This window comes from Corylus avellana, chromosome ca2 (assembly GCF_901000735.1).
Source record: "Corylus avellana chromosome ca2, CavTom2PMs-1.0".
NCBI classification, from domain to species: Eukaryota; Viridiplantae; Streptophyta; class Magnoliopsida; order Fagales; family Betulaceae; genus Corylus; species Corylus avellana.
In genome coordinates this window covers 9,281,510-9,308,434 of record NC_081542.1, presented here as the reverse complement: position 1 = coordinate 9,308,434, position 26,925 = coordinate 9,281,510, and the positions used below count along the sequence as shown (strand labels likewise).

General features: G+C 39.0%; 1 protein-coding gene across 2 annotated transcripts in view; it reads left to right on the top strand.

The window, feature by feature from the left end:
- The window catches only part of LOC132172146 (protein ILITYHIA), a 56,541-nt gene that overhangs the window by 11,931 nt on the left and 17,685 nt on the right, over positions 1–26,925 (top strand). For both annotated transcript variants that reach the window (XM_059583597.1, XM_059583596.1), the window contains exons 14-28: positions 1,772–1,891; positions 2,005–2,064; positions 5,837–5,962; positions 6,050–6,149; positions 6,257–6,426; positions 13,337–13,639; positions 13,719–13,835; positions 13,953–14,054; positions 14,142–14,291; positions 16,822–16,986; positions 17,058–17,234; positions 17,753–17,875; positions 18,096–18,176; positions 18,305–18,421; positions 19,000–19,172. In XM_059583597.1, coding sequence (XP_059439580.1) covers positions 1,772–1,891; positions 2,005–2,064; positions 5,837–5,962; positions 6,050–6,149; positions 6,257–6,426; positions 13,337–13,639; positions 13,719–13,835; positions 13,953–14,054; positions 14,142–14,291; positions 16,822–16,986; positions 17,058–17,234; positions 17,753–17,875; positions 18,096–18,176; positions 18,305–18,421; positions 19,000–19,172 — 2,084 coding nt within the window. The remainder of the gene's footprint in view (positions 1–1,771; positions 1,892–2,004; positions 2,065–5,836; positions 5,963–6,049; positions 6,150–6,256; positions 6,427–13,336; positions 13,640–13,718; positions 13,836–13,952; positions 14,055–14,141; positions 14,292–16,821; positions 16,987–17,057; positions 17,235–17,752; positions 17,876–18,095; positions 18,177–18,304; positions 18,422–18,999; positions 19,173–26,925) is intronic.

Genomic DNA, 26,925 nt, shown 5'->3' with positions numbered 1-26,925 from the left:
TTTTACCTTAATTCCATGATTGGTTCTTGGTTTTGTGATTCTTGTGTTTTGTTGTTTTTGCGAACCCACTAAGCCCCTGCATCACTCCCCCCCTCCCTTTCCCTGTCTGTTTTGGTTTAGGATGGGTATTGGATGGGGCTTTTATCGTAACAATAAGACTCCACCATCCTGTGTTGTCGGAGTCCAAGTCACATCTGAGGTATTTTTGGAAGGTTAAGGAAGATTTAGGTGCGCATCTGAATAAGAAGTTTAACAAGAAGTTGATGGTCGAGGCTGTGGCGGCCACGCCAATGGAGGGGGCTGTTAGGGTCTCGAGAGCTGCGTGCGTTTGCTCAATCTCTATCGGTGAACATCCTCATCAGATCGTTGGTCACCCTCCTAAGTCGACAAAGTTTGGAGAGAATGGAGAGGTGGGGGTTGAGGGATATTCCGAGGTTGTGCTTAATGCGATGAAAGTCGCTCCCACTTTGCGATTGTCTTTTGGGGGTGACGAGAAAAGATTTAACGATCTTTTGTCAGCTATTGGAAAGTATCGGATCGGTATATTGAAGATGGGGCTTCTGTTTCAAATACTAAGGGGAAGAAGGAGCTCAAAAATTTGCAATGCTCCATTAATTTTGACACTAGAGGCAGTGGCTCTAGTTAGGGCTTAGGTAGGACAATTTTGCGGGTCTAGGGTTTCTTTGGGGAGCTAGAGGTAGTGGCTCTAGTCAGGTTATAGGGTTTCATTGGGTTTGATGATTCTTTTTTGGGGGAACTTATCAAAAAGGATTCTCTTTTGGGAGACTATTGTGGGCTAGCTTTGGTTTTCCTTCCTGAGTATTTAAGGCTGCCTTATGCTTTTTTTATAAACTTTTTATTACTTATAAAAAAAAAAAAAAAGAAAAAAACTTCATTTATATCTTTTAAGTAAGTTTTATTATTCATGTATAATTTCATATATTTTTGGTGTTTGTTAATTATCCTTTAACAAAAGCTTTAGCGTAATAAATATGCATATGTTTATTTACATTTTTAATAAAAAATACTTGTATTATTCTAGATTTTCAGAATTTGATGTAATTTTTTCTTTGATAAATAAGTGATTCATTGAAAAGCGCAGATGAGCGCAACCCTAGTATATAGGAAATATACAAAGAAAGGCCTTAATAAAGGTAGAAAGAAGAGCATAAAGATAAAAATTGAGACACAGTAGAAAATTGAGGCACACTAAAAGTGTCGGCCCAATGGAATAGAGTTTGAATAAACAACTTTTTGAGCTCTTCCATTGACCTTTCTTGATCTTCAAAACATCTTCCATTCCGCTCTTGCTAAATAATCCACATGATGCATAGTGGTGCAATTCGCCATACCTCCTTAGCTGAAATATTGCCTTGCTGACCATGCCAACAGGCTAACAAATCTACCACTCCTCTAGGCATGACCCAAGTAGCAGCAAAAAGAGAGAAAACCAGACTCCATAAAGCTCGGGCCACTTCATTTGATGTAATTTTGAGTTAGTATTGTATCGTATCTGTATTTTGTATCTGTATCTTTGCGTCTAAGGTAGTTGATGGTCAGCATAAGATTCTTGTAATTCACTACGCACATGCACATGTCAAATGCTCTAGGTATTTCCTTTTCATTTGTTTGACTCAGCTGTTTTTTGTTTGAAAGTTCTTATAAATTTTGATCTTATGATGATCATAATTTCATCTATGAACTACATCTTTTATGCAGTGATGTTCCTGTTGTTTTCAAAGGCTGATCACTTGCTGGTTTTGTTTTGCAGGGATTATTGGGACCAATGGGGTTGATGAGTGCTAATCCCCTTGAACGCCAAGCGGCAGTATCATCATTTTCCACATTGATGACTATAACACCCAGAGATACCTATATAGAATTTGAAAAGGTTTGCTGCTTAAATGAACTATATTTTAAGATTTATTAGTTAAATGGGGCCAATGATATGTTAAAGGTCTGTTCCTCTACTGACAGCTGACTAGCGCTTATTTTTCATGCCAGCATTTGCAAAATCTTCCAGACCGTTATTCACATGATATGCTTTCGGAAAATGATGTTCAGGTAAATTTTTCTGGCTTTTCTACTTGAACTGTGCTGGATTTGGGATAAATGAAATGAGAATCACTGTAGGAAAAAAGTCACGTTGTATGTTTGATGTTACAATTTCGGTTCTCTTAACATATTAGATATGATAAGATATTTCATTTATTTGTCAAAAACAAAAAAAACATATTGGATATGATGATATTTCATTTCTGTGGTGGGGCTTTTTCTATCTTTTTGGTTGTGCAGGTGTTTTCTGTTGTTTTTTCGTTTTCTTTCTGTTTTGGTGTCCTTTTTGCATACTCCCTGTATGCTTAGGGGCACCTAACGCTTTTAATCCTTGCCTATTAAAAAAAAAAAAAAAATCCTTCAGTCGGAAATGATTGCTGTTTGTTGTGTAATGTTGCAATAACATACTTTTGTGGAACAATAGATATGTGGAGGATGTAATTTGGCTGTAATGATTGTCTTCTTTAGCAAGCTTCCTCCTTCCTTTAATTGTGTGTGCGGAAGTCATTAGTTGTCATTTGAGGAGGTGATATTAGTTTGCTTTGAAAGTGAGATGACAACTTGTGCTTTGTTGTTGTGCATTTATAGGATAGAATCTCCTCTTTTACCATTAATTGATTGAATATCATTTTATGGGGAAAATACACTTTACCCCTTGAACTATCCACCCATTTGCACTTTTAACCCCAATGTTTAAAAAGTGACACTTTACTTCCCCTCCCCCCCCCAAAAAAAAAACTTCCAAATTGTTGCAATTCGACTATTCTGATTTTTTTTCCCAAAATGCGCCCATCTCAAGTTAAAAAAATAAAAATTAAGGGGTGGCAAATTGCAACAATTTGGAAGTTTGGGGGGTAAAGTTTCACTTTTTAAACATTGAGGTTAAAAATGCAAATGGGTGGATAGTTCAGGGGGGGGTAAAATGTATTTCCCCCCCTTTTTTTTTCTTTGTGATTGGCTTCTATTCACCATCTGTTGGTCATAGTGGAAGGTGCAATGGGCTTTTATTGAGCATCTCCCAAAGTCCTTGGCGTTTTTCTGTTGCTTTATGGTTAAATGGCCTAGTCTTGGTCTCTCTCTCTCTCTCTCTCTTTCTCTCTCTCCTCACACACTCACACACTAACACCCCCGCCTTCGATATAAGTTTTTTCGAGTGACATGGAGAAAATGTGTGCAAAATATAGGTGATGAGATCGGCATATGGCCATTGACTCACCCAACGTATTTGTGGGGGCAATATTTATATTTGGATATGTAAACTTGCTGCTTAAAATGTTTAAGATGAGGCTATGTGTTGTAAAAAGCGAGGTATATTTTATTAAATCCAAAAATTCATCTTAGCTTCCTACATCTCTTGGTCTACTTCTAGTCACTGTTCATAGTTCTATTAAAGGTTAATTATTATGTCTGAAATGTCTTTGTCGAGATCTTAATTGTATGTAGATGTGGAGGTGTTTGACAATGTAGAGAGACAAAAAGTTTCTTCCATACGAGTTACAAGGTCTTGATGTTATTGAAGAAGAGATAACTTTATGTGATTAGGAGAAAATGAGGAAGGCTAATTATTAGTGATTTGGAGAGGACTGCTTTTGTAATGACCCAGGAAAAAGCGCTAGCCATATTTGCGGTATCACCCTAAAAGGACTAGTCAATTTGGAGCTTCCTTAGAATTTCTTATAAAGTTCAATTTCACTTGGTAACTAGGCAATGTGGGTGCAAACAATTCTTTAGGGCTATCCCACCGGTAAAGTCGGAGTGTTTTAAAGAATATTTTAACTGATTTTCTTTTTCATTTCTCCCCCTCCTAGGCGCTCTCTGTTTATATTTCCCGTGTATGTAGGTTGCGCCCCTCTGCGCTCTTTTTTATATCATCATTACTTATCAAAAAAAAAAAAAAGTCGGAGTGTTACTCGATCTGTGTTTAGGGTCCGCTTTGCACAGGTTCGAGGTTTACTCGGTAGGGATGGATACATGAAGTGGCCTTGTCTTAAAGGGGGTCCTTGTCATTAAAAATAAAAAATAAATCACCCACTCTATGTGGGCTACTTCTCATCTTCCTAATATGGGAATATGGTGTTACAAACTCCCCCTCTTAAACTCCTAATGTCCTCGTTAGGGACACATCATGCAGTGTTTCAGTACCACATGGCCTGAAGTTATTAGGTGGCTTTAATACCATTTGCAACGATCCAGGAAAAAGTGATGGCCACATCTACGTTATCACTCCAAAATGACTAGTTAATCTGGAGCTTCTCTAAAATTCCTTATAAAGCGTAGTTTCACCTAGTAACTAGGCAATGTGAGACTTAGCACTTATGACTATCTTTATAAACCACCACACTCTATGTGGCTACTTCATCTATCCAATATGAGACCGTGGTGTTATAACTTCTATGGAGGAGGCGAGTTGGAGGCAAAAATTGAGGGCATTGTGCTAGAGAGAGAATGCTAAGTGCAGTAATTTTTTTCCACCAAACCCTTTACCACTGGATGATTGCCTATGATTGTTTTCATATTTCTAGTTTTCATTATTATTATTATTTTTAATAATTTTTCATTTTCTTTTTAGGTGTATGTCTTGTATACTTCATGTGTACCTCTGTTGCACCTTTTGCGTTTTATTAAAATTTGATTACTTATCAAAAAAGAAAGAGAATTGGTAAGTGTGAAGTTGACACTAGTGAAGAAGATGGAGAAAATGCCCTTATAAACAGTGTTATACGAATAAATAGATTGTGCTAAGGAATATGTCCTAGGATGGAAGCTCAGTCTAGCCTATAGGTGACATATAGGTGTCATTACTGTAAGTGCTAGTGCGTGGAAATCTCTATTATTTCATAAGCTGATAGAATCTAATGTTGGGAACTCAGTTGCTTTTACCTTAATTGAGTTCAGATGAGGGGAGAAAGAGAATTAATTAGTCTGGAGTTAATGCTAGTAAAGAAGTTGAGAAGATGCCCTTAAAAACATGGTTTTGAGAATAAGTAGTCACTTATTTGTGCCATGGACATTGTCCTCGGATCTAGTAACCTTTGGCATTGAAGCAGATTCATTGGAAGTCCAGTCTAGCCTATAGGTAGGCACTACTGCAGGTGCTAGTTCATCAAATGTTCTCTAGTACTTCATAAGTTGATAATATCAAGTGTTGGAAACTCAGTTGCTTTTACCTTCTCTGTGGTTACTGTAACGTTGAGCTTGTGTAATTTTTCTTAGTACTAATGCTCAAGGTCAACGAAAACCAATGATGAATTTTATGGTAAATTTTTGGTGCGTGTGAAAGTTGTAGACCTTATATTCTGCAGGTGAGGGTATGCCTGGGTAATTCTTGGGCTTCATATAGTGTCTCCTTGTCCTTCAAGATATCTTTCTATAATTGGATTGCTAATTTTTTGAGTTGAGTTCAAATTACATCAACTAAAACATGGTATTAATTTATCAGAAATCTTCAAATTTACTGGATATCATTCTCTGGAAGGCTTTAATTTTTCCAGTTTATAATTCTACAATTTGTCATACCATTCTTGTAAAGTTTTTTTTTTTTTTGGTTCTCATTGGGTTTTTCTTTTAAGTATATTCTTTCCTTTTCTTCTTTACTTTAAAATGTGCTCTCTACTTCAAAAAGGAAACATGTTCCATAACACTAAAAGTACGCCCATTTCATATTTGGTTTTTTCTTTCTTTGCATTAAGTAACATTTTCTTTAAGCATCTTCTCTATTTTTGTGTTTTAATATTTTTGAGATTATATGACATCTGCTTCCATTTTTCTCGTAACGTTTCAGGTTTTTCATACTCCTGAAGGAACGGTTTCCAGTGAGCAAGGTATTTATGTTGCAGAGTCCGTTGCTACTAAGAACACAAAACAAGCAAAGGGTCGTTTTCGGACGTATGAAGACCAAGATGACATGGTTCTTTTAGAGTTTCTTCTTTGTTAATTTTTATTTTCTGTGTTTCCCCCCCTCTTTTCAGTGTTAGTTATACCTATTTCTTCCCAGGATCATATCAGTTCTAATCATTCAGCAAAGAGAGAACCGGCTAGTAGAGAAGCTGCTGGTGTTGGGAAAAAGGATATTGGGAAAGCAACAAAGAAAGCTGGCATGTTACTGTTTCATCTTTTTTGGTTTTGGTCTAATTCGTTTTCCTAGCATTAGTAATTTTTCATAATATGCTTTTTTTTTTGGGGTTCATTTTGATCCATTTAGATAAGGGTAAGACCGGAAAAGAAGAGGCACGTGAGTTGCTGCTAAGAGAGGAGGCATCTATACGTGAGAAGGTTCGAGAAATACAGAAAAATTTGTCTTTGGTGCTGAGAGCTCTTGGGGAGATGGCCACTGCCAATCCTGTATTTGCACACAGTCAATTACCTTCCCTGGTTTGTGTCTCACTTGCCTATCTTGATCTTTCTTTTGTTGATAAATTAATAGTATAGGGTATGTTTAATACTGGTTTTGGAAAGTGATTTTTGGTTTTGGGAAAGTGTTTTGATGTGATATAAATGTGAGAAGTGTTCTTTGGTGGATGTGAAGTCGTTTTATGTAGGATTCACATTTGAGAAAATGTATTATGTGGGGCCCACTTAACAAAATTGTTTGGTTTTATTTTCAAAGAAACAAATACTAAACATGCTTATTTTGAAAAAATACAAGTGTATAGTTCACTTCTTACTTATAAAAAAATTTAGAAAAGGAAATTTGGTTAAAACTCCTCATGTGCTTGCGCAATTTCAATTTACTCCCTCGGTTTTTAAATCCAAATTTTAACTCCTTAGGGTTTTCACTTTAACTCCTGTCCAAAACTGCTTACATAGCATTAACGGGATTAATGCCACACAAGCAGTTTTGCGACATCCCATGCCTGATGTTAAAAAATTATTTTTTAGTTATTAAAAAAATTTAATAAACAAATTCCAAAAGAAAAGCAAAAAAAAGATGTGGAGGGGTGGCTGCCGCCCTCCGGGAGGTGGCTCATGCAGCCACCCCCCACTGGAGGGTGGCTCGTGCAGCCACTCCCAACTGAGGGGTGGCGTAATCCTTTATACCAACCCCGTCACTGTTTGAAAGTTGGGAATAATGAAGGGGTGAGTTGACAGTAAGTATGATTAAACTGTGTGCAGTGTCAACCCAACAATAGGACATGTTAAACTTTTTGCATATTAAATAATCATTTAACATTTTGAAAAGAGTAATAGGCAAGATAAAATACATTTTATATAACATATATGAGTTATACATAAAAACTTTTTTCATGAGAACTTGTTTTGGCCATTCACTCGTCTTCATATTACACCTTGTATGACTGGGTTATGCGATCCAACATTGGTGATGCTCATGCTTCCTTTGATAAGAGGAAAGAGCGTCATTTGAAGAATGGAGATCCTTATTAACAATTCCTCTTCATTTAGCTCCTCTGAAAACTATCCTTAAAATTCACACTTTCATGTAAAAGTTCTTCAGTGTGGGTGCACTAAATCTCACCTTAATACTGACAGCACTGTAAATTTTGTTTCATTTTCCTCACTCTGCCTTGGGGTTTTTAACAATCATTTAAGACACTCACCATAAATGCAATATAGAGAAAATAAATCATATATAACATTTTTTCCATCATAATCACATGCATAACATTTTTGTAACGTTTAAAACATCATTTATAGTATGTACATACTTTTCCTAATCATGAACAGAAAATTTCATGTATAAAATCATGGTAACAATGCATCATTCTTTACTTATCAAAAAAAAAAAAAAAACAATGCATCATTCTTTTACTTGCATATCATCATAAAATGATAGGTTTGAATGGACACAAATTTCCTCGATAGGAAATTTCCTTCAACCCACTCTAATAAATGCTAAGTTGTCTTCTAATATGTTTGAGTTCCTCAAAAATCAATATTTTGGTTGTAAATTACTGTTAAGAATGTTAAAGAAAACATGTGCATCTCACATGTTAGAGGACACTTGACATTTATTAGAGTGGGTTGGAGGAAATTTCTTCCAAACTGGTTTGGAGGAAATTTTATGTCCGGTTTGAATTACCCAATTTCATGCATCAAATACAATCTTTCATGAAACATTATATAATGCAAATATTTCAAAACTTGATTTTTATAAACACTTTGGGCGTTTGTAATAAAAAATAGTTAGTTTAATGAAACCCACTTACCTCAACTTCTTACTGATTTACGTTTACCTCTTGGATGTCCAAAATTGATTATTCTGGTGCTTAGAAGAATTTAAAGAATAATGATTAATAATCACATTCTAATGGTACACATAATAATTTTTAGGGTTAAATACCTTTTTAGTATCTGGTTTTAACACCTTTATTTTGTTTTCACCTAGGTTTCATTTTGTATCATAAATGAGACCTAGGTTATGATTAAATACGGAGATGGTACCTCCGTCCATATTTCGTTAATAAAATTAATAGATTTTCACTTCCAAATGCAATTAGAGGGTGGCCCCATTGGCCAAAAATAGGGGTGGCCGAACCGGCCCTAGGGCCGGTATGGGGGTGGCCGAATCACCCACAAGGCCCTTGGGGGTGATTCGGTCACCCCTAATTGCAAAAGGGGTGGAAATCCGTTAGTTTTATTAACAGAAGATTGACAGAGGTATCACTTTAGTATTTAGCCATAACCTAGGTATCATATGTGACACAAAATGAAATCTAGGTGGGAAAAATAAAGTTGTTAAAACCAAGGTACCAAAAGGGTGTTTACCCTAATTTTTAAACCCTAATGGTTATTCCTTTGTTTTCCCTCTCTGTTCCTAAGCCTTAATATCTCATTTTTACTTTTCTGCTTCAGATCCGGATCTTTCCTTTTAAAAGCTTAAATCAGTTTTCTATTGTGAAGTAACGATTCGTGTGGTTTTGAGGGCTTAGGGATTTTTTGGGTATTTGTTTCTTGAGGGTTTTTGTTGGGGTTTTTTGTGGGTGAGCTTCGGCTTTCTCTTTTCTTTTTCTAGTTAGGCGTTCCCGCTTGTATACTTCTAGTGTGCGTAGGGGCGCCTTACGCTTTTAATAAAACTTCTTATTACTTATCAAAAAAGCTTAAATCAGTTTTCTAATCATTTCACAACATGTTTCATCATATCCTTAACCTGACATACTGAGACCTTAACTGTACAGGTCTCACTTATCTCTCTGCCATGCAGTCTATACAACTGCTATGAGTCTTAGTTTTCTAAGGTTGTTAGGACAAGGAAAGATCTCTCTTTAGGTTGTGGTATGAGCCCTAAACTCCACTGGATCGATCTGCTACCATTGCCCAAAGCAGTGACATACAATGCTGGATTTTCTGAAATTTTCAGCAAGAGCTGTTTTGACTTTGCTCAATCGGCACGGTCAATCCGTGCGGAGTTCTATGATCTTTACCTAGGGTTTTAATTCTTTGAAAGAGCATTCTTTTGAGCTTTGCGTCGAGCCAAGATAAGGTCTTATGAGTCCTAAACTTTAGCCTAACCCAGAGACCTCACTGCTAGAATTCCAGCAGCCTCTATTCGTTTTTAATCTCACTGTTTCAATTTAATCCAAATTTCAATCTTATTATCACCTGAAATTAGACTTCTTAAGCTTAAAAACCATGTATAGCACTCCTCTTGATCATATCGATAAGGGGTCCAACCATATTAACTTTCAGGGGTCTGAAATCTGTAGAAATCCCGGTCTGCGATATTTGGTGAGTTTTTCAATCACCACTTGCTGGCCCCTCACCCTTATTAGTTAGTAAAGCTTGGATGCCGATCGCCACTTGCCGGGTCCACTTGAGGAATGCCGCCTGTTCTTTAAAAGAGTCTTCATTACATCGATTCATAATTGATTACCAGGCGGAGCTTTTATTTAGTTCGAGTACAAACCGACACCCAGGCATGGGTGGGGACAAATCAAAACAAGAACATGCTCCGAGCCACAAGTGCATGCTAGACCTGGTCTAAGGTTTAATTCTAGGTATGATTTTCTTTTTGTCAGACTATTAAGAGTGTTTGAGATTGCGTTAGAGAGCTTAAAAAGTACTTTTACTACTTAGAAAATTGTGTCAAACAAAAAGCTGGTCTATTTGGTCTCCAAAAGTACATATTTGACTTTTTTACTCTAAAAAGGGCCGAAACACATTTTTGAGAAAAGCTTTAAAATGAAGCTTTTTCTAAAAAGCTACGTTTTGGTTGTAAAAGTTTTATTTTCTAATGCAATCTCAAACATGCTCTAAGGCATCCAATCAGATTGGTTTTCAGATTGCTCGAATTTGCAGAATTCAAGTGCCTGTATCCCTAGGGTTTTTCGGCTGTAAAAATGATATCGGACGACAATGAAATAAGAAGAAAGTTGAAGGGGAGAGAAGAAGTGGGGAAGAGAAGAAGGAGAAGTGGGAAAGGAAGAGAAAGAAGCCAAAGAAAGAAGAAGACAAAGGAGGAGAAAAGACATCAATTCATTGTTTAATCACCAAAAGCTGCAAATAACAATAAAAAATTAGGTTTAGATAGACTTTAACACAAATCCTTACCCTATTTTCCCTGGAGCCAGTAGCCCTTTAAAATAATATAAGGCCCAACTTAGTAAACATAACCTAAAGGCTGATAAATAAAATAACATAACAATAAAATGTGACATAATCAAAAGTGCCAAAAATAAGAATCTCCAGTCTTCAATCACCCACCCACAAAGTCATAGCTTGGGTCATCCTCCGACGTTGGGGGTCCAAACATGTGTAATTAGTGTCATGTATCAAATGTCCATACCAACTCTTTTAGGGTGGGAACACTGGGAAGAACTTGACCCCGTCAAGTGTAGCTCCTGGCAGCTTGGGTAGTACCCCTTCAGTTTAGGATCAAGATGCTACAACATGTCCTTGGTGATCCGTGTGCATTCCAAGTCTAGCCGGCCCCTCCAACGAACTACAAAATGTTGAACTCCTCCATCCCTAGCAAAAACAACATGCTCATCCAAAATAGCATCAATATATTCTTTTTTTTTTTTTATAAGTAATAATGCATTAAAGAGCGCAGAGGGGCGCAACCCAAGTACACAGGGAGTACACATATATTCTTTATGTGCCTTTGAAAAGGATGGTTGTATGGGATCAAGTATAGGATTGGTATTGAGGACAGGAGACGGGTCCTTGAAAGGATCATATATTCTTTGTGTGGCCTTTATAAGCTACTAGATCCTCTACATTAAATGTGGAGCTAATACAAGGGTCGGGTGGAACATGAATGACATACACATTTGGTCCGACCCATGACAACACTTTGAAAGGTCCAACACTATGAGCTTGCAATTTTCAAACGAATCCAAGTGGAAACTGTTCGGATCTAATCTGGAACATGGAATCATCCCCTATGTTGAATTCTTTGAGACACCTACATAAATCAGCTTCAATTTTATATCGGGCATTTGTTTCTTGAATTTGTGTATTGATCTCATTATGCAAGTCATGAACATTTCGTGCAAATGTGTAGACTGACTTAGAAACTCTAGCACGTGGGGACATCGAGAAAATGTCTAAAGGTCTCCTAGGCTTACAACAATGCTCAGATTCAAATGGACTCATGCGTATATACCTATAACAGAGCTAGTGTATGCAAAATTGGCTGTAGGAAGAGTCAAATCCCAATTCCTATTGTTGTCACCCACCAGACATCTCTAAAGGTTTCCTACTTTCGATTAACTCCTTCAGCCTGGCTATATGTTTGGGGATGGTAGGTGGTGGAGAATTTCAACTTCATAATAACCGTGTAACACTTTGCTTTCTAGAAATAGCTCATAAACCTAACATTCCTCTCAGGCACTATAGTCTTGGGAAGACCAGAGTCTGCTCTGGTTTTGGAAATATTTGCAAGACTTGTGTGACTTATCTTTCAATATGTTCACTTTGGATGAGGGATTCAAATCTCGTACAATGAGGCAGTTTCATTGCACTTGATCCTTCATCTCTGGAAAAGAAGATCATCTGAAATTTCTTGTCCAAATTTCTCGAAAACGGGATGATTGGTGGGACGCCCCAACTGTTTTTACAGCAGCATTTTTTTTCTTCTTGTTATCAGCAGTCCTACTTTATTTTCCCTCTCTTTCTCACCACATGGAACTCTTTTCCTTCTGTTTCTGCTTGCAAATCCTTACTCTAGCCAGTTATTCTATGGGTTAAGAGCATATACACACTGTTATATTGACTTCTTCTCGATTAGCAGCACCTAACAGTCACGTTTTGAAGGTGCTGCTAAAGTTATCTAAAATTAACACATCGAGTCCAAATGGACCCATTTACGGAATTCGAACAGGGAATGGAAGAGGGGGTGTGAGATCCGGGTGCTCCGAGCATGTAAAACCCACACCTGATCTGTCTCTCATTTTTAGAATTCAATCTGAGAATTCCAAAAAATCTCATCCTATCGCTCTCGCCTCCAACTATTGCTTTTTGGGTAGTTGCATAATAATATATAGCTTTTGGACTGGGGCTTGATTTGGAAAGAAGGTTCTCAATTTAGTGCAACCCACAAGCAGTAGAGCTGTTGGAAGTTTTGCCAACCATTTTAAATTGCTTAAGTGCTGACCAAAATTTGAGTCCTCATCGATTGTTAACAAAGCAGATACCAATAATACGTGTATGTAGATATGAACATGTTGAACTGTTTGTCACAGCAATATTTGCTTAGATATTACGGTACCAAAAGGCTGCTATTTTCTTTTCGTCCCATATCTGTAAAAGTTTTTTTTTTTTTTTACCTGCATTAGATCACAACAATATTTGCCTAGATATTACTGTACTTGATAAAACAATGAAAGGATTCCACCCAAAAGCGAAAAGAATAGAAAATGAAAACCATGGTTGCAGGTCAGCTAGAACTCGGTGATTAGATGCTTATGGTGACTTTAGTTTGAGTATTCAAGTTAGCTTTCTATCTGCCTGAGGCTTTGACAAGAGTGCGTGTTTTGTCATGATGATCCTTCTCTGTCTGGTTCAAGTCCATGAACTATGTGAAAATTGCTCCCTTTACACCAGATTACCATTTTGGGTTAAAATTTGATTTTACAATTGTTCCAGTGTGCATATACTTCTCTGTGTTTCAACCTGCGATCTACTCCCTGTTCATCAGTCACTCTTTTTGGTATATACTCGTCCAGTTCTTATGTTTTTCCCCTTGGATCTCGTGTAGTTTATTTCTTATATATGTATATAAATATGTTTGTAAGTGCATATATATTTTTCTTTTCTGTTTTCCTTCTTGAGAATGTCCCCTTCTTTTTGGCTGTATAAGCCCTAATTTTTCATGTTATATCAGGTCAGATTTGTTGATCCTTTATTACGGTCACCAATAGTAAGTGAAGTGGCCTATGAAACAATGGTGAAGCTGGCTAGATGCACTGCTCTGCCTCTCTGTAATTGGGCCCTTGACATTGCTACAGCTTTACGCTTAATTGTGAATGAGGAAGAACGCGTTTTGTTGGATCTGATTCCATTAGTTACTGATGGAGAAGCTAATGATAGACCATCCTTGGGGCTTTTTGAGCGAATAATAAATGGCTTGTCAGTGTCTTGTAAATCTGGACCTCTTCCTGTAGATTCCTTTACTTTTGTCTTCCCAGTAAGTTTTTCTACTCATCATGTATGACTGATCCAGCTCAGTGAGCTTTGATTTTACTAATTCTTAAATTTCTTATCAGATAATTGAGCGGATTCTGATATCCTCCAAGAAGACAGGACTGCATGATGACGTGCTTCGGATTCTTTATTTGCACATGGATCCCTTATTACCCCTTCCAAGACTTCGAATGCTATCAGTTACATATCCAAAATTTCATTTTTATCTTACACAAAAACATGCACGCACAGAATAATGTAACTTTCATTTCTTGGTTACTTAGTGCTTGCTGTATTGTGCAATTTTTGATTTGCAGGTTCTCTATCATGTTCTCGGTGTTGTTCCAGCTTATCAAGCATCTATTTGTCCTGCGTTAAATGAGTTGAGTCTAGGTTTGCAACCCAATGAAGTGGCACCTGTATGTACCTTAAAACTCTTTTTTACATTGTTCCTGTAATGTGTTTGGCTATACTATTGCTTATGCAATCTCTCAATGTGTTAACAGGCTCTAAATGGAGTTTATGCAAAGGATGTTCATGTAAGAATGGCTTGCTTAAATGCTGTTAAATGCATTCCAGCTGTAACTGGCCGTTCTCTTCCCGAGAATGTTGACGTTGCAACCAGCATTTGGATTGCTTTACATGATCCCGAAAAGGTTTGGGTTGCTAATTGTCGTTCCCATAATTCAGAATAAATTTCTCTGTGAGGTTTAGCAGGATTGCAGTCAGTTAGTACTCTTTTTATTTTCTTACGGTTTGAATATTTCTGTTTGTGTTCTGTCAACAGTTGGGCTGAACTTTTTATTCAATAATTGAGTATTTATTTCTATAATCATTTTTTTGTTTGCTGGCTCCTTAATCATGTTTTATGTACGAGTAATGGTACAAGTCTCTCTTGTGTTCCTCTAAGAACGATATGGCTTTTAAAATCACCATTTGATAAAAAAAGAACGATGTGGCTTTTAAAATTACCATTGGGCCTGCAATTAATCACTATTGAATTTTGATCAAATTATGATTTTAAAAGCCACCTCATTATTGGAGAGACACAAGAGAGACTTCTACCATTACTCTTTATGTACATCATGATCATTTCCTCTGTTTATCATGTCCAATGCAGTCATCATTATATTGCTCCCTGCACTGTGCTTAGATTCTAAGATGATGTTTTATTGTGTTTTTGTTGATTTTGTTGGTTTGCTTATAATCTAGAATATCTTGTAGTTTTTTCTAGTAGAGCTCGATATTGATTGAAATTGCATGCCAGAACACTTCTCATTCCTGGATAAGTTCCTGAACTCTTATGTGGTTCCAGTGATGCTGTTAGGGAAAGTTATATTTGAAGTCTAAAACCCTCTTAAAAGTTTTTAGTCAATCTGGCTGGTACTCTGTCTATACTTTTACTTTTGTTCTCTCTCGTCATCATTGGTTAGATATATGTTCAGTTACAGAATGAGCTGTTTATTATTTCTGAAAAAATGATTTAGTTTTTTCATCCAAAACATGAGTTGAACGTCAAAAGCATGCAGATTATCAGTTACGAAGCAAGATGGAACTAATTGTACCTAGAATACAACTAAGTATTTTGTGTCATTTGCAACGGGTGGTAACTTCTTGCCAAAGGAGTTGAGATGGAGCATGAGAGTGGCTAAGTCTTATGTAACTGGATGCCTTATGTGCTTCAAAGAGGCTTTGGCGACATTTAAACCTGTAAAAAAATGTTATTGTAGGACTGGTTAAAGCCTTGTATGATTTCTGCTTTGTTTGATATATGAACTCCAATTAGGTGGGACCAGCATTGGATGATGACCCTTATATGGATGCTTATTATCCTTGTTCTAGAAAATATTTAGTTACTTGTTCTATATGGTACTTGGTTTGGTGATTTGGTTCTTATCCAAGAAATCTCTCTTTGTTATGGTCGGTAAAAATCATAAAATTGACAATAATTAAGTTGATGCTTAATTTTTTTTGATAAGTAATAATGATATAAAAAGCACAGAGGGGCGCAACCCACATACACGGGAAGTATAAAAGAGAGCGCCTAAGAGGGAGAAAAACGAAAAAGGAAATCAGAGAAACTAATCCCTATAGGAGCAAGCCAAGATGCTGTCTAGGAATACAAAGTAAAGAAGAAGAAATGGGTCAATTCCTCTATGGTCCTAGTGGAGTTCTCAAAGCATCTAGCATTCCTTAATTACTAGTGATGCTTAATTTTTTTTTTGATAAGTAAATGTATTATAAAGCAAAGGCGCAAAGGGGCGCAACCCATTTACACGGGCGGTATAAAAAGAGAGCGCCTAAGAGGGAGAGAAATGAAAAAGAAAATCAGAAAAGCTAATCTCTATAGGAGCTAGCCAAGCGGCCGTCCAAGAGTAAAGAGTAAAGAGGAAAAAATGGGTCAGTTCCTCTATAGTCCTAGTGGAATTATCAAAACATCTAGCATTTCTTTCATTCCATATACACCACATAAGACACAGAGGGATCATCTTCCACGTAAGACACAGAGGCATCACTAGGAATTAGTAGTCCTAGTGATGCTTAATTACTATGCGTATATACGTATAGTTACATATTACTACTTGTTTGGAAGTAAAGTACAGGGTAATGCAAATTATAATGAATAAATGTACAATTAAAAAGTTTGGATCTCTTTAAATCTACTTTCTTTGAGCATGCGCTAATCATGGGAAGAAATTTATGCATGCCTTTGGTTTGCTGAGTTAAAAAATTTGGAAAAAGGATCTTAGCTTGCAATTTTACTGATAAGAGCAGGAAATTCTTTTCATTTCTCTTTCTGCACTTGCTTTAAAATATAAGGTGATTATCTGGAACTTGGAACTTTAACACTTTCCATACTTCTCTGCTTATTCAATATGCCCTCCTCAATAGATGTGAATAAATGCTGATCCTGTCTGTGGTATAAATCTTTGTCCAGAAAGTCGTTGGGGCTATTGAATTCTGATTTCATTATATGTGATCTATGTGAAGTTCTAATTTTGACATATTAATTTTATTTCAATTGATGATTGTTTCTTGTATTCAGTGTAAACATTTCTTTGCAGCATCAGTATTCCTGTTTTTCTGCTTGTTGAATTTATATTGTTTCACTTAATCAAAAAAGTTTTTATTGCTCCTTCACATAACTCATTTCACATTGTTATCTTGATGTTCAACTTGTTTCAGTCAATTGCAGAAGCTGCAGAGGATATATGGGATCGCTATGGGCATGCCTATGGGACTGACTATTCAGGACTGTTCAAAGCGCTTTCACATTGTAATTATAATGTGCGCTTGGCTGCTGCGGAGGCATTAGCTGCTGCTTTGGATGAAAACCCTGATTGTATACAGGTTTGTCTAATTATACATCTTCAATCCTGCTTTAACATTATAGTTTTCTTATGTTTTGTTGACCTTTTCAGGAGTCTCTTTCCACTCTGTTTTCTTTGTATATCCGTGATGCTGCATTTGGAGATGAAAATATTGATGCGGGTTGGCTGGGCCGACAAGGAATAGCATTGGCCTTACATTCTGCTGCTGATGTTTTGAGAACCAAAGACCTTCCTGTTGTTATGACATTTCTCATATCACGAGCATTGGTAAGATCTCCAACGGTCTTCTCGGAGCATGAAACTTACTCTATTCTTCCCAATGCATGTATTCTTGATTTAAAATATTTTATTATTTGTCGCAAATGATAAAACATGCATGTTATGGAGAGAAAGAAATGATATAAGTTTTGAGGACCATGAGATGACTTTGGAGGAGTTTTAAGTCCTTATTCTTCAGATCTTAGTATCTGTGGATAATTGCTTATGTGTCTCCTTTGACAATCAGTTATAGTGATTTTTTTGTTCTTTTTGCTCCTTTTAGCTAGGTGCTTCGTTATACTTCTTGTGTACTTAGGGGCTCCTTAGGCTTTTAATGATGTATGTTGATTACTTATAAAAAATTATTTGTCGCAAAAAAGGAAAGAACAAGAGTCTTTTCTGTGTAAGAGTTTCATTATTAGTTTATTAAGTTTTATTTTTCGTTTGTTTGGAATCATCTTCAAGGCTTAGAAGTATCGTTATCATAAGCGAAAATGTATATTAAAATGATGCTTTTGATTATGCAGGCTGATCCTAATGCAGATGTTCGAGGTAGAATGATTAATGCTGGTATCCTGATCATTGACAAGCATGGGAGGGAGAATGTGTCATTGTTATTTCCAATTTTTGAGAACTACTTAAACAAAACGGTTAGTTCTTGTTGTGACTAGAAATGTTTTTTATTTATGTTTTATTTATATTTTTTTAATACGGGGTGTGATGTTATTAGAAATGTTTTTGCTCAAACAGCAATCGGAGCTATGCTTATGTTCCCATAGTATTAATATCCCTTGTTGAGTGGCAGGCATAACTGCAGTCATATATAAAAGTAATTCAGAACCTTTCAATTCCTTTGTTTTTCTTTCTTAGGCGTCAGATGAAGAAAAATATGATTTGGTGCGTGAGGGTGTGGTTATCTTCACTGGAGCTTTGGCAAAACATTTGGCAAAGGTGTGAAGCTTACTATTTTGTGGAATTTGACAATTTTTTTTTTTTTGTTGTGGTTTTCTGCTTTAGTTGCAATAAGTTGGTTTTTGAAACACTTACCCTGAACATTAAAAATAATGTTTATTGAACAGGATGATCCTAAAGTTCATGCTGTTGTTGAGAAATTGTTGGATGTGTTAAACACTCCATCAGAAGCTGTTCAACGGGCTGTCTCTGCGTGCCTATCTCCATTAATGCAATCTAAGCAAGTATGTAAAAAGGGAGATTATAGATACTACTTGAAATCTTTAACTTTCCTTGTTAACTCATAATGCAGTTAAGTCTGATAATTTAGATGCTTTTTAAAATATTGGCATACCACTAAATATTGGTTCCTGTTGACAGGGAAAAGGTTTTGGTGTTACATTTATTTGTCACTACATGGCATAAGTGGACTTGCTTAATAGGAAAAACATTTCATGACTAGCTGTTGCTGTCTGTGCTTAATTGATAGCTTTACCTGGTCTTTAGGTAATGTAATGAGTAGAGACATGGTTAGTTATGTCCAACATAAGTGTTTGGAAAGAAGAAAAAACTGTACCATGGTTTTCACTTCCAATCAGGGGTTATATGTGTTGGTGTTTGAACAGTGCAGTAAAATGTCAATAGGGTGATATTGTTACTTTTTCAGGACGTAATTTTTTCAACCTCAAGTTCTGTTCATTCTGAATTTATCTTTTATTATTACTCCAAAGGTCAAAATTATCTAATATAATGATTTAAACCTTTGTATTGAGCACGACCTATTTTTTTCTTTAGCCAACTTATTTTTTATTTCTCACGTTAGGATGATGGACGCACTCTAGTTTCTTTGTTGTTGGATCAATTGATGAAGAGCGACAAGTATGGGGAACGCCGTGGAGCAGCTTTTGGACTTGCTGGGGTGGTTAAGGGATTTGGAATCTCTTGCTTGAAGAAGTATGGTATTGTGGTTGTACTGCAGGAAGGTCTTTTAGACAGGTTAGCTTCAACTGTTTCTTCAATTTGTATTGTAGGTGGCCTAATACTTCATGTTTTATTTTATTTAGATACTCTTGCTTTTACTTGGAAATATTTTATATTATATATCTTACATTTTAGACGTTCCATCCTTATACTGGTTTAATCATGCAAGCATTCTTAGTCTAAATGTTAGTTCAGACATGCGGCGTAATTCCTTAATATGTTTTCTATTTTTCATTTACGATTATGTTCCTTCTTCGATAAGTAATCAATAATATTCGTTAAAAGCGTAAGATACCCCAAAGTACACCAAAAGTATACAAGAGGAAGCACCTAGCTAGAAGAAGCAAAACTGGTAAGGAAATCACTATAACCAATAGACAAAGAAGAAACATAAACAATTGTCTAAAGATACAAAGTTTTAAAGAAAATGGACTTGGTCAGCGGTATCGTGGCTGATCGGTCTCACCCCTGGGAGGATAGTCTTTGCGGCAAGGTTGGATGGGAATGATTGTTTTTTTCTTTTGATAAGTAATGATGCATTAAAGAGCGCAGAGGGGCGCAACCCAAGTACACAGGAAGTATACAAGAGAGCGACTAAGAAGAAGAGAAAGAAGAAGAAAACATAAAAAGAAAATTAGGGAAATTGATCTCTATGGGAGCAAGCCATCTTGCAGTCCACATATATAGCATATACAAAAAGAAATGTACAATGTCCTCAAGGTTTCTCGACAAATCCTCAAAGCATCTAGCATTCCTTTCCTTCCATAAGCACCACATGAGACACAGGGGAACCATCTTCCACACCACCGCGCTTCGAGATTTACCACCCGACCACCAACTAGCTAACATCTCTTTGACGCTTCTAGGCATAACCCAACACATGTTGAACCGAGAGAAGACAACATCCCACAAAAAGTGCGCAACCCCACAGTGAAGAAAGATATGATCCACAGACTCCCCTTCCGATTCACACATGCAACAACGATTAATCACCACAATGCCCCTCTTCCTAACATTGTCCAAAGTAAGGGATTTCCCAAGGGCGGCTGACCAAGCAAAAAAAGTCACTCTCGAAGGAACCTTAGTGCGCCAAATACTTTTCCAAGGGAAATGGATGGGCTCTGTAAGAACAATCTTCCTGTAAAAGGAGTGAACCTCAAACTTCGCTTTTCTAGAAGGAATCCACCACATACGATCTTCCGCTTCCCCTCGCAACGAGAGCGAATACAAGAGCGAGAGAAGGGAGGCTAAAGCCGCCTCCTCCCAATCATGAATTCTTCGAATAAAGGTAACATTCCAATGAATCATACCATTTATACTCTCCCTGATGTCTGCAATGGAGGCAGCCTTGTTGCTAGCTATATTGAAAAGGCCGGGAAAAGCTTCCTTGAGGGACAAATCGGCGCACCAAAAATCCTCCCAAAAATTGACTTTCAGCCCCAAGCCAGGATCCAATCTGAAATGACGTTGAAACGAACTCCAACCCCTGCAAATATGTTTCCATAACCCCACCCCATGCGAACCACCAGGAACTTTAGAACGCCAACCACCCCGGGTCACCCCATACTTTGCTACTAAAATCCTTCTCCACCAAGCCTCTTCCTCATTGGCAAATCTCCACAACCATTTCTCCAAAAGAGCTTGGTTAAAAAACCACAGACTCCGGATCCCTAAACCGCCTTCCGAAATCGGGTTACACACCTCGTGCCAGCTAACCAAGTGGATCTTAGACTCATCGTTGAGCCCCCCCCAAAGAAAATCCCGTTGAATCTTCTCAATGCGATTCGCCACGGAGATAGGGATAGGAAAGAGAGACAAAAAGTAAGTGGGAAGGTTGGATAAAGTGCTCTTGATGAGAGTGAGCCTAGCTCCCTTGGACAAATACGAGCGTTTCCAGGGGGCCAACCTTCTAGCAATCTTCTCAATCATGTCTTTCCAAATAGCCAAAAGCTTGAAAGAAGCCCCAAGAGGAAGACCCAGATACTTCAAAGGCAAAGAACCGGTGCCACAACCCAGAATGCCAACCAACTCACCCGCCTCACCCGCACCTCCAACAGGGACCAAAACCGATTTGGCTCGATTTACTTTTAGCCCAGAAACCGCCTCAAAGCCAATAAGAAGGGCTTTAATGAATCTGATTTGGTCAGGAGAAGCCCCACAAAAACCAATGTATCATCTGCAAAAAGAAGATGAGAAACAACAACCCGTTCCGACTCTCCGGCACCCACATAAAAACCATTGATGAAACCCCTGCTGATGGAAACATTAATCATCCTGCTGAACGCCTCCATAACCAAGATGAATAAAAAAGGTGAGAGGGGATCACCTTGTCTCACCCCACACGAACTCTCAAAGAAGCCGGAAGGAGAGCCATTGATCAAAACTGAAAACCGCACAGACGATATACAATGTTCAATCCATAAGCACCATTTCTCGCCAAAGCTGCACCTTCTTAACACATAGAGTAAAAACTTTCAGTTCATATGGTCATAAGCCTTTTCCATATCCAACTTGCACAAGAGGCTGGGATCCCCTTCTCTGATACGGCTATCAAGACATTCATTGGCTATAAGAACTGAATCCAAAATATGTCTTCCCTTGATGAAAGCATTCTGAGAATTGGATATGACCCTATCCATAACTCTCCTCATTCTATTGGCTAACACCTTAGCTATAATCTTGTAGATCCCCCCCACAAGGCTAATAGGACGGAAGTTCTTCAGATCGGAAGCCCCCTGAGCCTTCGGAATAAGAGCCAAAAAACTAGCATTAAGGCTTTTTTCAAATTTACCTCTATCATAGAACTCCGCAAAAACAGGCATAATGTCCCTTTTGATCACCTCCCAACAATCCTGGAAGAAAGCCATAGAAAAACCATCCGGGCTTGGCGCCTTGTACCTATTCATTTTTTGAACCACCTCCCATACCTCCCTTTCCTCAAAAGAAACTTCCAAACTAGAGGACTCACCAACATCCAATCTGTCGAAGTGAAGATTATCCAACCTCGGTCTCCAACTGAGAGACTCCGTGAAAAGCGACTCATAAAAGTTGGTGATATGATTACTAATAGCCTCTTGATCCGTAAATATAGAGCCATTGATATTCAATGACTCAATGTAATTCTGTCTGCGATTGGCATTAGCAATCCGATGGAAGAATCTCGTGCACTTGTCCCCCTCTTTCAACCAACGGATCCTAGATTTTTTCCTCCAATTGATTTCTTCTTGAAGGAGGGAGGATTCTAGCTCCTTGGCAAGCACCCTTTTCCTCTCAATCTCCTCGGTAGATAAGCCCCTCTCTTCTTTCGCCCTATCAAGAGCTTTAAGATCATCCATGCAAGCCTTAATAATCACCCCCACATTGCCAAAATCTTGGTCATTCCATCTCTTAATGTCCCAATTGAGGGCTTGCAGCTTCTTAGAAAGGATGTAACTCGGGGTGCCATGAAAATCATACGAGTCCCACCAACTACGGACTTTATCCACAAAACCCTCCGCTTTTAGCCACATATTCTCAAATTTGAAGGGTCTTTTACCTCCCAAAAACAAATTGCTCTCTAGCATAATAGGAGCATGGTCGGAGCAAACCCGAAGCATCCTCTTTTGTCGCAGATCCGGATGACCAACCTCCCAATCCGTAGAAACTAGAAATCGGTCAAGCCTAGACCAAGAGCGACTATTGGACCAAGTGGAGATCCCCCCAACTAAGTGAAGGTCCATGAGGCCTTGCTTCGAAATGAATTCACCAAAATCCCTCATGGCAGCTCGAGAATAAACTCCCCTTGATCTTTCGCTTGGATAAAGAGTAACATTGAAGTCCCCACCAATACACCACGGCATATCCCAGCAGCTCATAACCCCTGCCAGCTCCTCCCAAAGAAGACGTCTGGAATTAACTCTGTTAGGCCCATACACCCCCGCGAACGCCCAAACAAGACCATCCGCCACATAAATGCCCAAAACAGCATCAATCTTCTCTACTACCCTCTTATCCCACATGAGCAAAATGCCACCCGACGCCCCTCGAGAAGGAACATAGCACCACTCCACATACGGGCAGCCCCAAACACTCCTCACTAAGCTGATTGAAATACAATCCAATTTGGTCTCTTGAAAACAAATTAAATCTGCCTTCCAGCTTTTAAACAAATTCACCCTCTCATTCAAGCCTCACATTCCATGAAATAATCTTGAGCTTCATGAGTTAACTCGATTGACCCTCCTCTTAATCCTCTCCTTCCCAGCATAATCCAAAAAATTAACCGAATATTGCAAATTAGTTTGCTCTCTCTCACCTTTTTTGTCTGCAAATGTATCCTCCTCTTCCATTTCATTGTCCTTTTGATCAGTCATAAGCATCCCAATGGTGGCTTTGAGCTTCCTTTCATCTCCATCACACGATAAACCAACCTCTTTACAAACCTGGATAGTGAAAACCTTCTCTTGACCCTCCATCAGATCCTCATTCAATGAATTTGGAACACGGGACACCTGGGTCGAGGATATCACTACTGCAGGGGAATCTCAGCCCAAATTTACCCCCGGTGCCGTGCCCAGAATACCCATCACAGAACCACCCGAAAGTTGTTCCACCAAGCCGAACCCTGATAATTCCACACCTAAGGCTGTTCCAGCAACACCCCAGAGCACTCCAACGGCTTCCACCTTACAGGCTTCTCCCCCAAAATCCCCCAACCAGAGCCACTCGACCCACCCTTTGAAACACCTTGATCATCGTGGGCGAGAATTGGAGAAGGTTCAGCAGTGCCGATGACGCTCGCCGGAGCTCTGGGACCGGCTGCCGAGGAGTCCTGCGTGTCGTCCAGCGTTCTCACCGGCTCCTTTCCAGCTCGCGACCCCTCCCCTCTCTCCAAAGTCCTCGCCTCCGACTCCTTGTCCACACTGGCTTGCAACGGCCGGGCCAAGATAACCGGGCCCTTATGGAGATTGGAGCCTAGTTTGGGCCGAGGCTTCTTCCTCCTATAGTAGGTCTGGAACTCTTGCTTGGGCTGTCCTTGATTCGACTTGGGCCACTCCTTAGACTTGTGTTGGGCCGTGCCTAGGGTGTGTATGACCCCTAATACCTGTTCACCTTCACCAACGCCTCCCGCCTTGGGTAGAGTGTTCTGACTTTCTAGATATTTAAAAACAATATCTAGCTTTTCCAAACCCAACTCTACCTCCCCTTGTAGCCTGTTCAACGACTCCTTCACATTTAATAGTTCCATCTTTACACGAAAGAGGGACTGTGCATCGTGGCAGCCATCCCTCTCCCCTTCCTTCACGTGATCTGCTCCAAATTTCGAAGCTGTCTTCTCCTCCGAGGGACACCAAACACTCACCGGAAATGAGCAACTCGTCGGAGTTTTATTGATCTTCCCCGACATCTCCCCTTCCTTTGGGTTGATCGTTCCCGCCACAACAGCAGAAAAGGTCCTCTTAGGGCCCTCCCCTCCGCCACCGACAACCTTCACCGGGGCATTGACCTAAAGCGAACCCGGCCCCTGGTTGACAGAAGCACGTTCTCGCTTGTCCCTCTCGGCAGAAACCTCTTTCAACCAACTAGGCACCCTAGCAATTGGTTCATGAAAAGAATTAAAACACTCCTCCGTGAAGCTTCTTCTTCCCACCCCCTCCTTATCTTTCTTCCCCTCCCTGTCCTCCCTTCCCGCACAAAGAGATGATTTCGCGATACACACCTCCCTGATGAATCGTTCCCAACCTTGACCATATCTTCCTTCTGGAATTATGATTGAACCACACCTATGCCTACCATCGAATTCTTCTATTGTCAGGAAAGGCCCATGTCTGTTGGAACATTTCTGAGCAATAATCCGTGGATACCCTGCTCTGGATTGATCCCAAAATACCTCTGAGGTTTCCACTACCACTAAGTCCTCCACTATCCGCACCAACAACAGCAGTTCGTCCTTCTGCAGGAAAATAGACTTATGCCTCCTTTTGCTTTTTTCCAAGATCCTCACCCCTGATGCTCCTCCCTTAATCAGCACCTCAAACACTTTGGACTCCACGGACCACCTCCTCGGACCATCCATGAACAAAACTATCTAAATACTAGACACTAAATCAGGACTCATGCGCCACCCACTCGCCGGCACTAAGGCGGAGGTGGATGAGAGTGAGAGAGATTTTCTTCCTTAATTCTTTGCTAATTCTAACTTCCCGGATGGGAATGGTTGTTGGCCTATTTATCTGTCGTGTATGGGTATAAAAAAAAAAAGATATTGCCTGTTCTTCTGAGGAGGTTTCTTCCCCTAACGTCTGCTTTGTGCAAGCTAGCTCAGATTTGGTTATGGCTGCGAAGGGGGTGAACAACAAAAGGTGGGGAAGGGTAAAGAAGTTGCTATATGCCACTTGAATGGGTTGGATGGGACTGGGGAGGTCCTCTACTCACCTTTGTCTTTTTATCCCTGTATTATGTTGGGCAATTCTGACTACTCGGATTGGGTTTGGCAAAGTGTGAAGGAGACTTATCTGTTCGTGGGGATCTCTTGTGTGGGTCATGAGAAGCAGTTTATGGCTCTTCTGTCAGTTATTCAAAAGTCTCGTCCTCTTGAGGACTCAACTTCTCTCTCTTGATGCAGCAGAGGGAGCTAAGAAGATTCGAGTGCTCCATCAATTATGATGCCAAAGTCTCGTCGTCTTGAGGACTCAACTTCTCTCTCTTGATGCAGCAGGGAGCTAAGAAGATTCAAGTGTTCCATCAATTATGATGCCAAAGGTGACAATTTAAGCTGTGGAAAAGGCATAGATAGGGGCCTTTAAGTTTTTATTTTTTTATTTTTTATTTTCTTGCAACATGACAGGGAATGAGGTGTAGAAACTAAGCTTGAAGTTATGTCTCTTAGTGTTGTGCGATGCTTGTGGAGTTGTTATCATGTGGATTGGTGTTGCTTAGACTCCAGCGGGGCTTCAGCCTTCAGGTGGTATTTTGATTATGTGGGATAGAAGGGTGGTGGAGTAGATAGATGAGTGTGTGGGGGAATTCGCCTTGATTGTTAGCTTTAGAAACGTTGAAGATCTTTCCTTCTGGGCTTTTGCGGGTGTCTATATTCCCAATTCTATCAGGGATAGAAGGACTCTTTGTGGTGAGTTGGCTGGCTTGCTTAGTTGGTGGAATTTGCCTTGGTGTGTAGGGGTGATTTTAATGTTACCTTTATCCCCAGTGAAAGGTAGGGAGAAGCTCGTTTATGCCCTGCGATGATGGAGTTCGCTGACTTCATTTTTTATGAGGGCATGACTGACTTACTGCTTGTTGGCAGAGTTGTTACTTGGTCGAATAATTGGGACTCTTGCTTGGTCTAGGATTGATAAATTCTATTTCTCTGGTTTGGGAAGCCCAGTTTCCTACTGTATCCTAGAGGATGCTCCCTAGACTTTGGTTACATCATTCCCAATCCTCCTTGATTGTGGTACCGTTCTAAGGCGTAGTAGGTCTTTCAAATTTGAAAACATGTTGTTAAAGTGTGAAGGATTTGTGGCCAAGGTGAAACACTGGTGGGACTCTTATCATTTTCAAGTTTCACCAATCTTTGTTTTAGCTAGCAAGCTCAAGGCCTTGAAAATTGATATAAAAAGATGGAACGAGGAGGTGTCTGGAAATGTAGAAAGGAACAAGAAGATCCTTTTGGAAGAGCTACATGTTTTTTATGTTCTTGAAGAAGAAAGGGCCTTAGGCATTGAGGAGAAAATCAAGAAGGAAAAAATTGTTAGCAAGTTAGAGAGAGCTATTCTCATGGTGGGGCCGA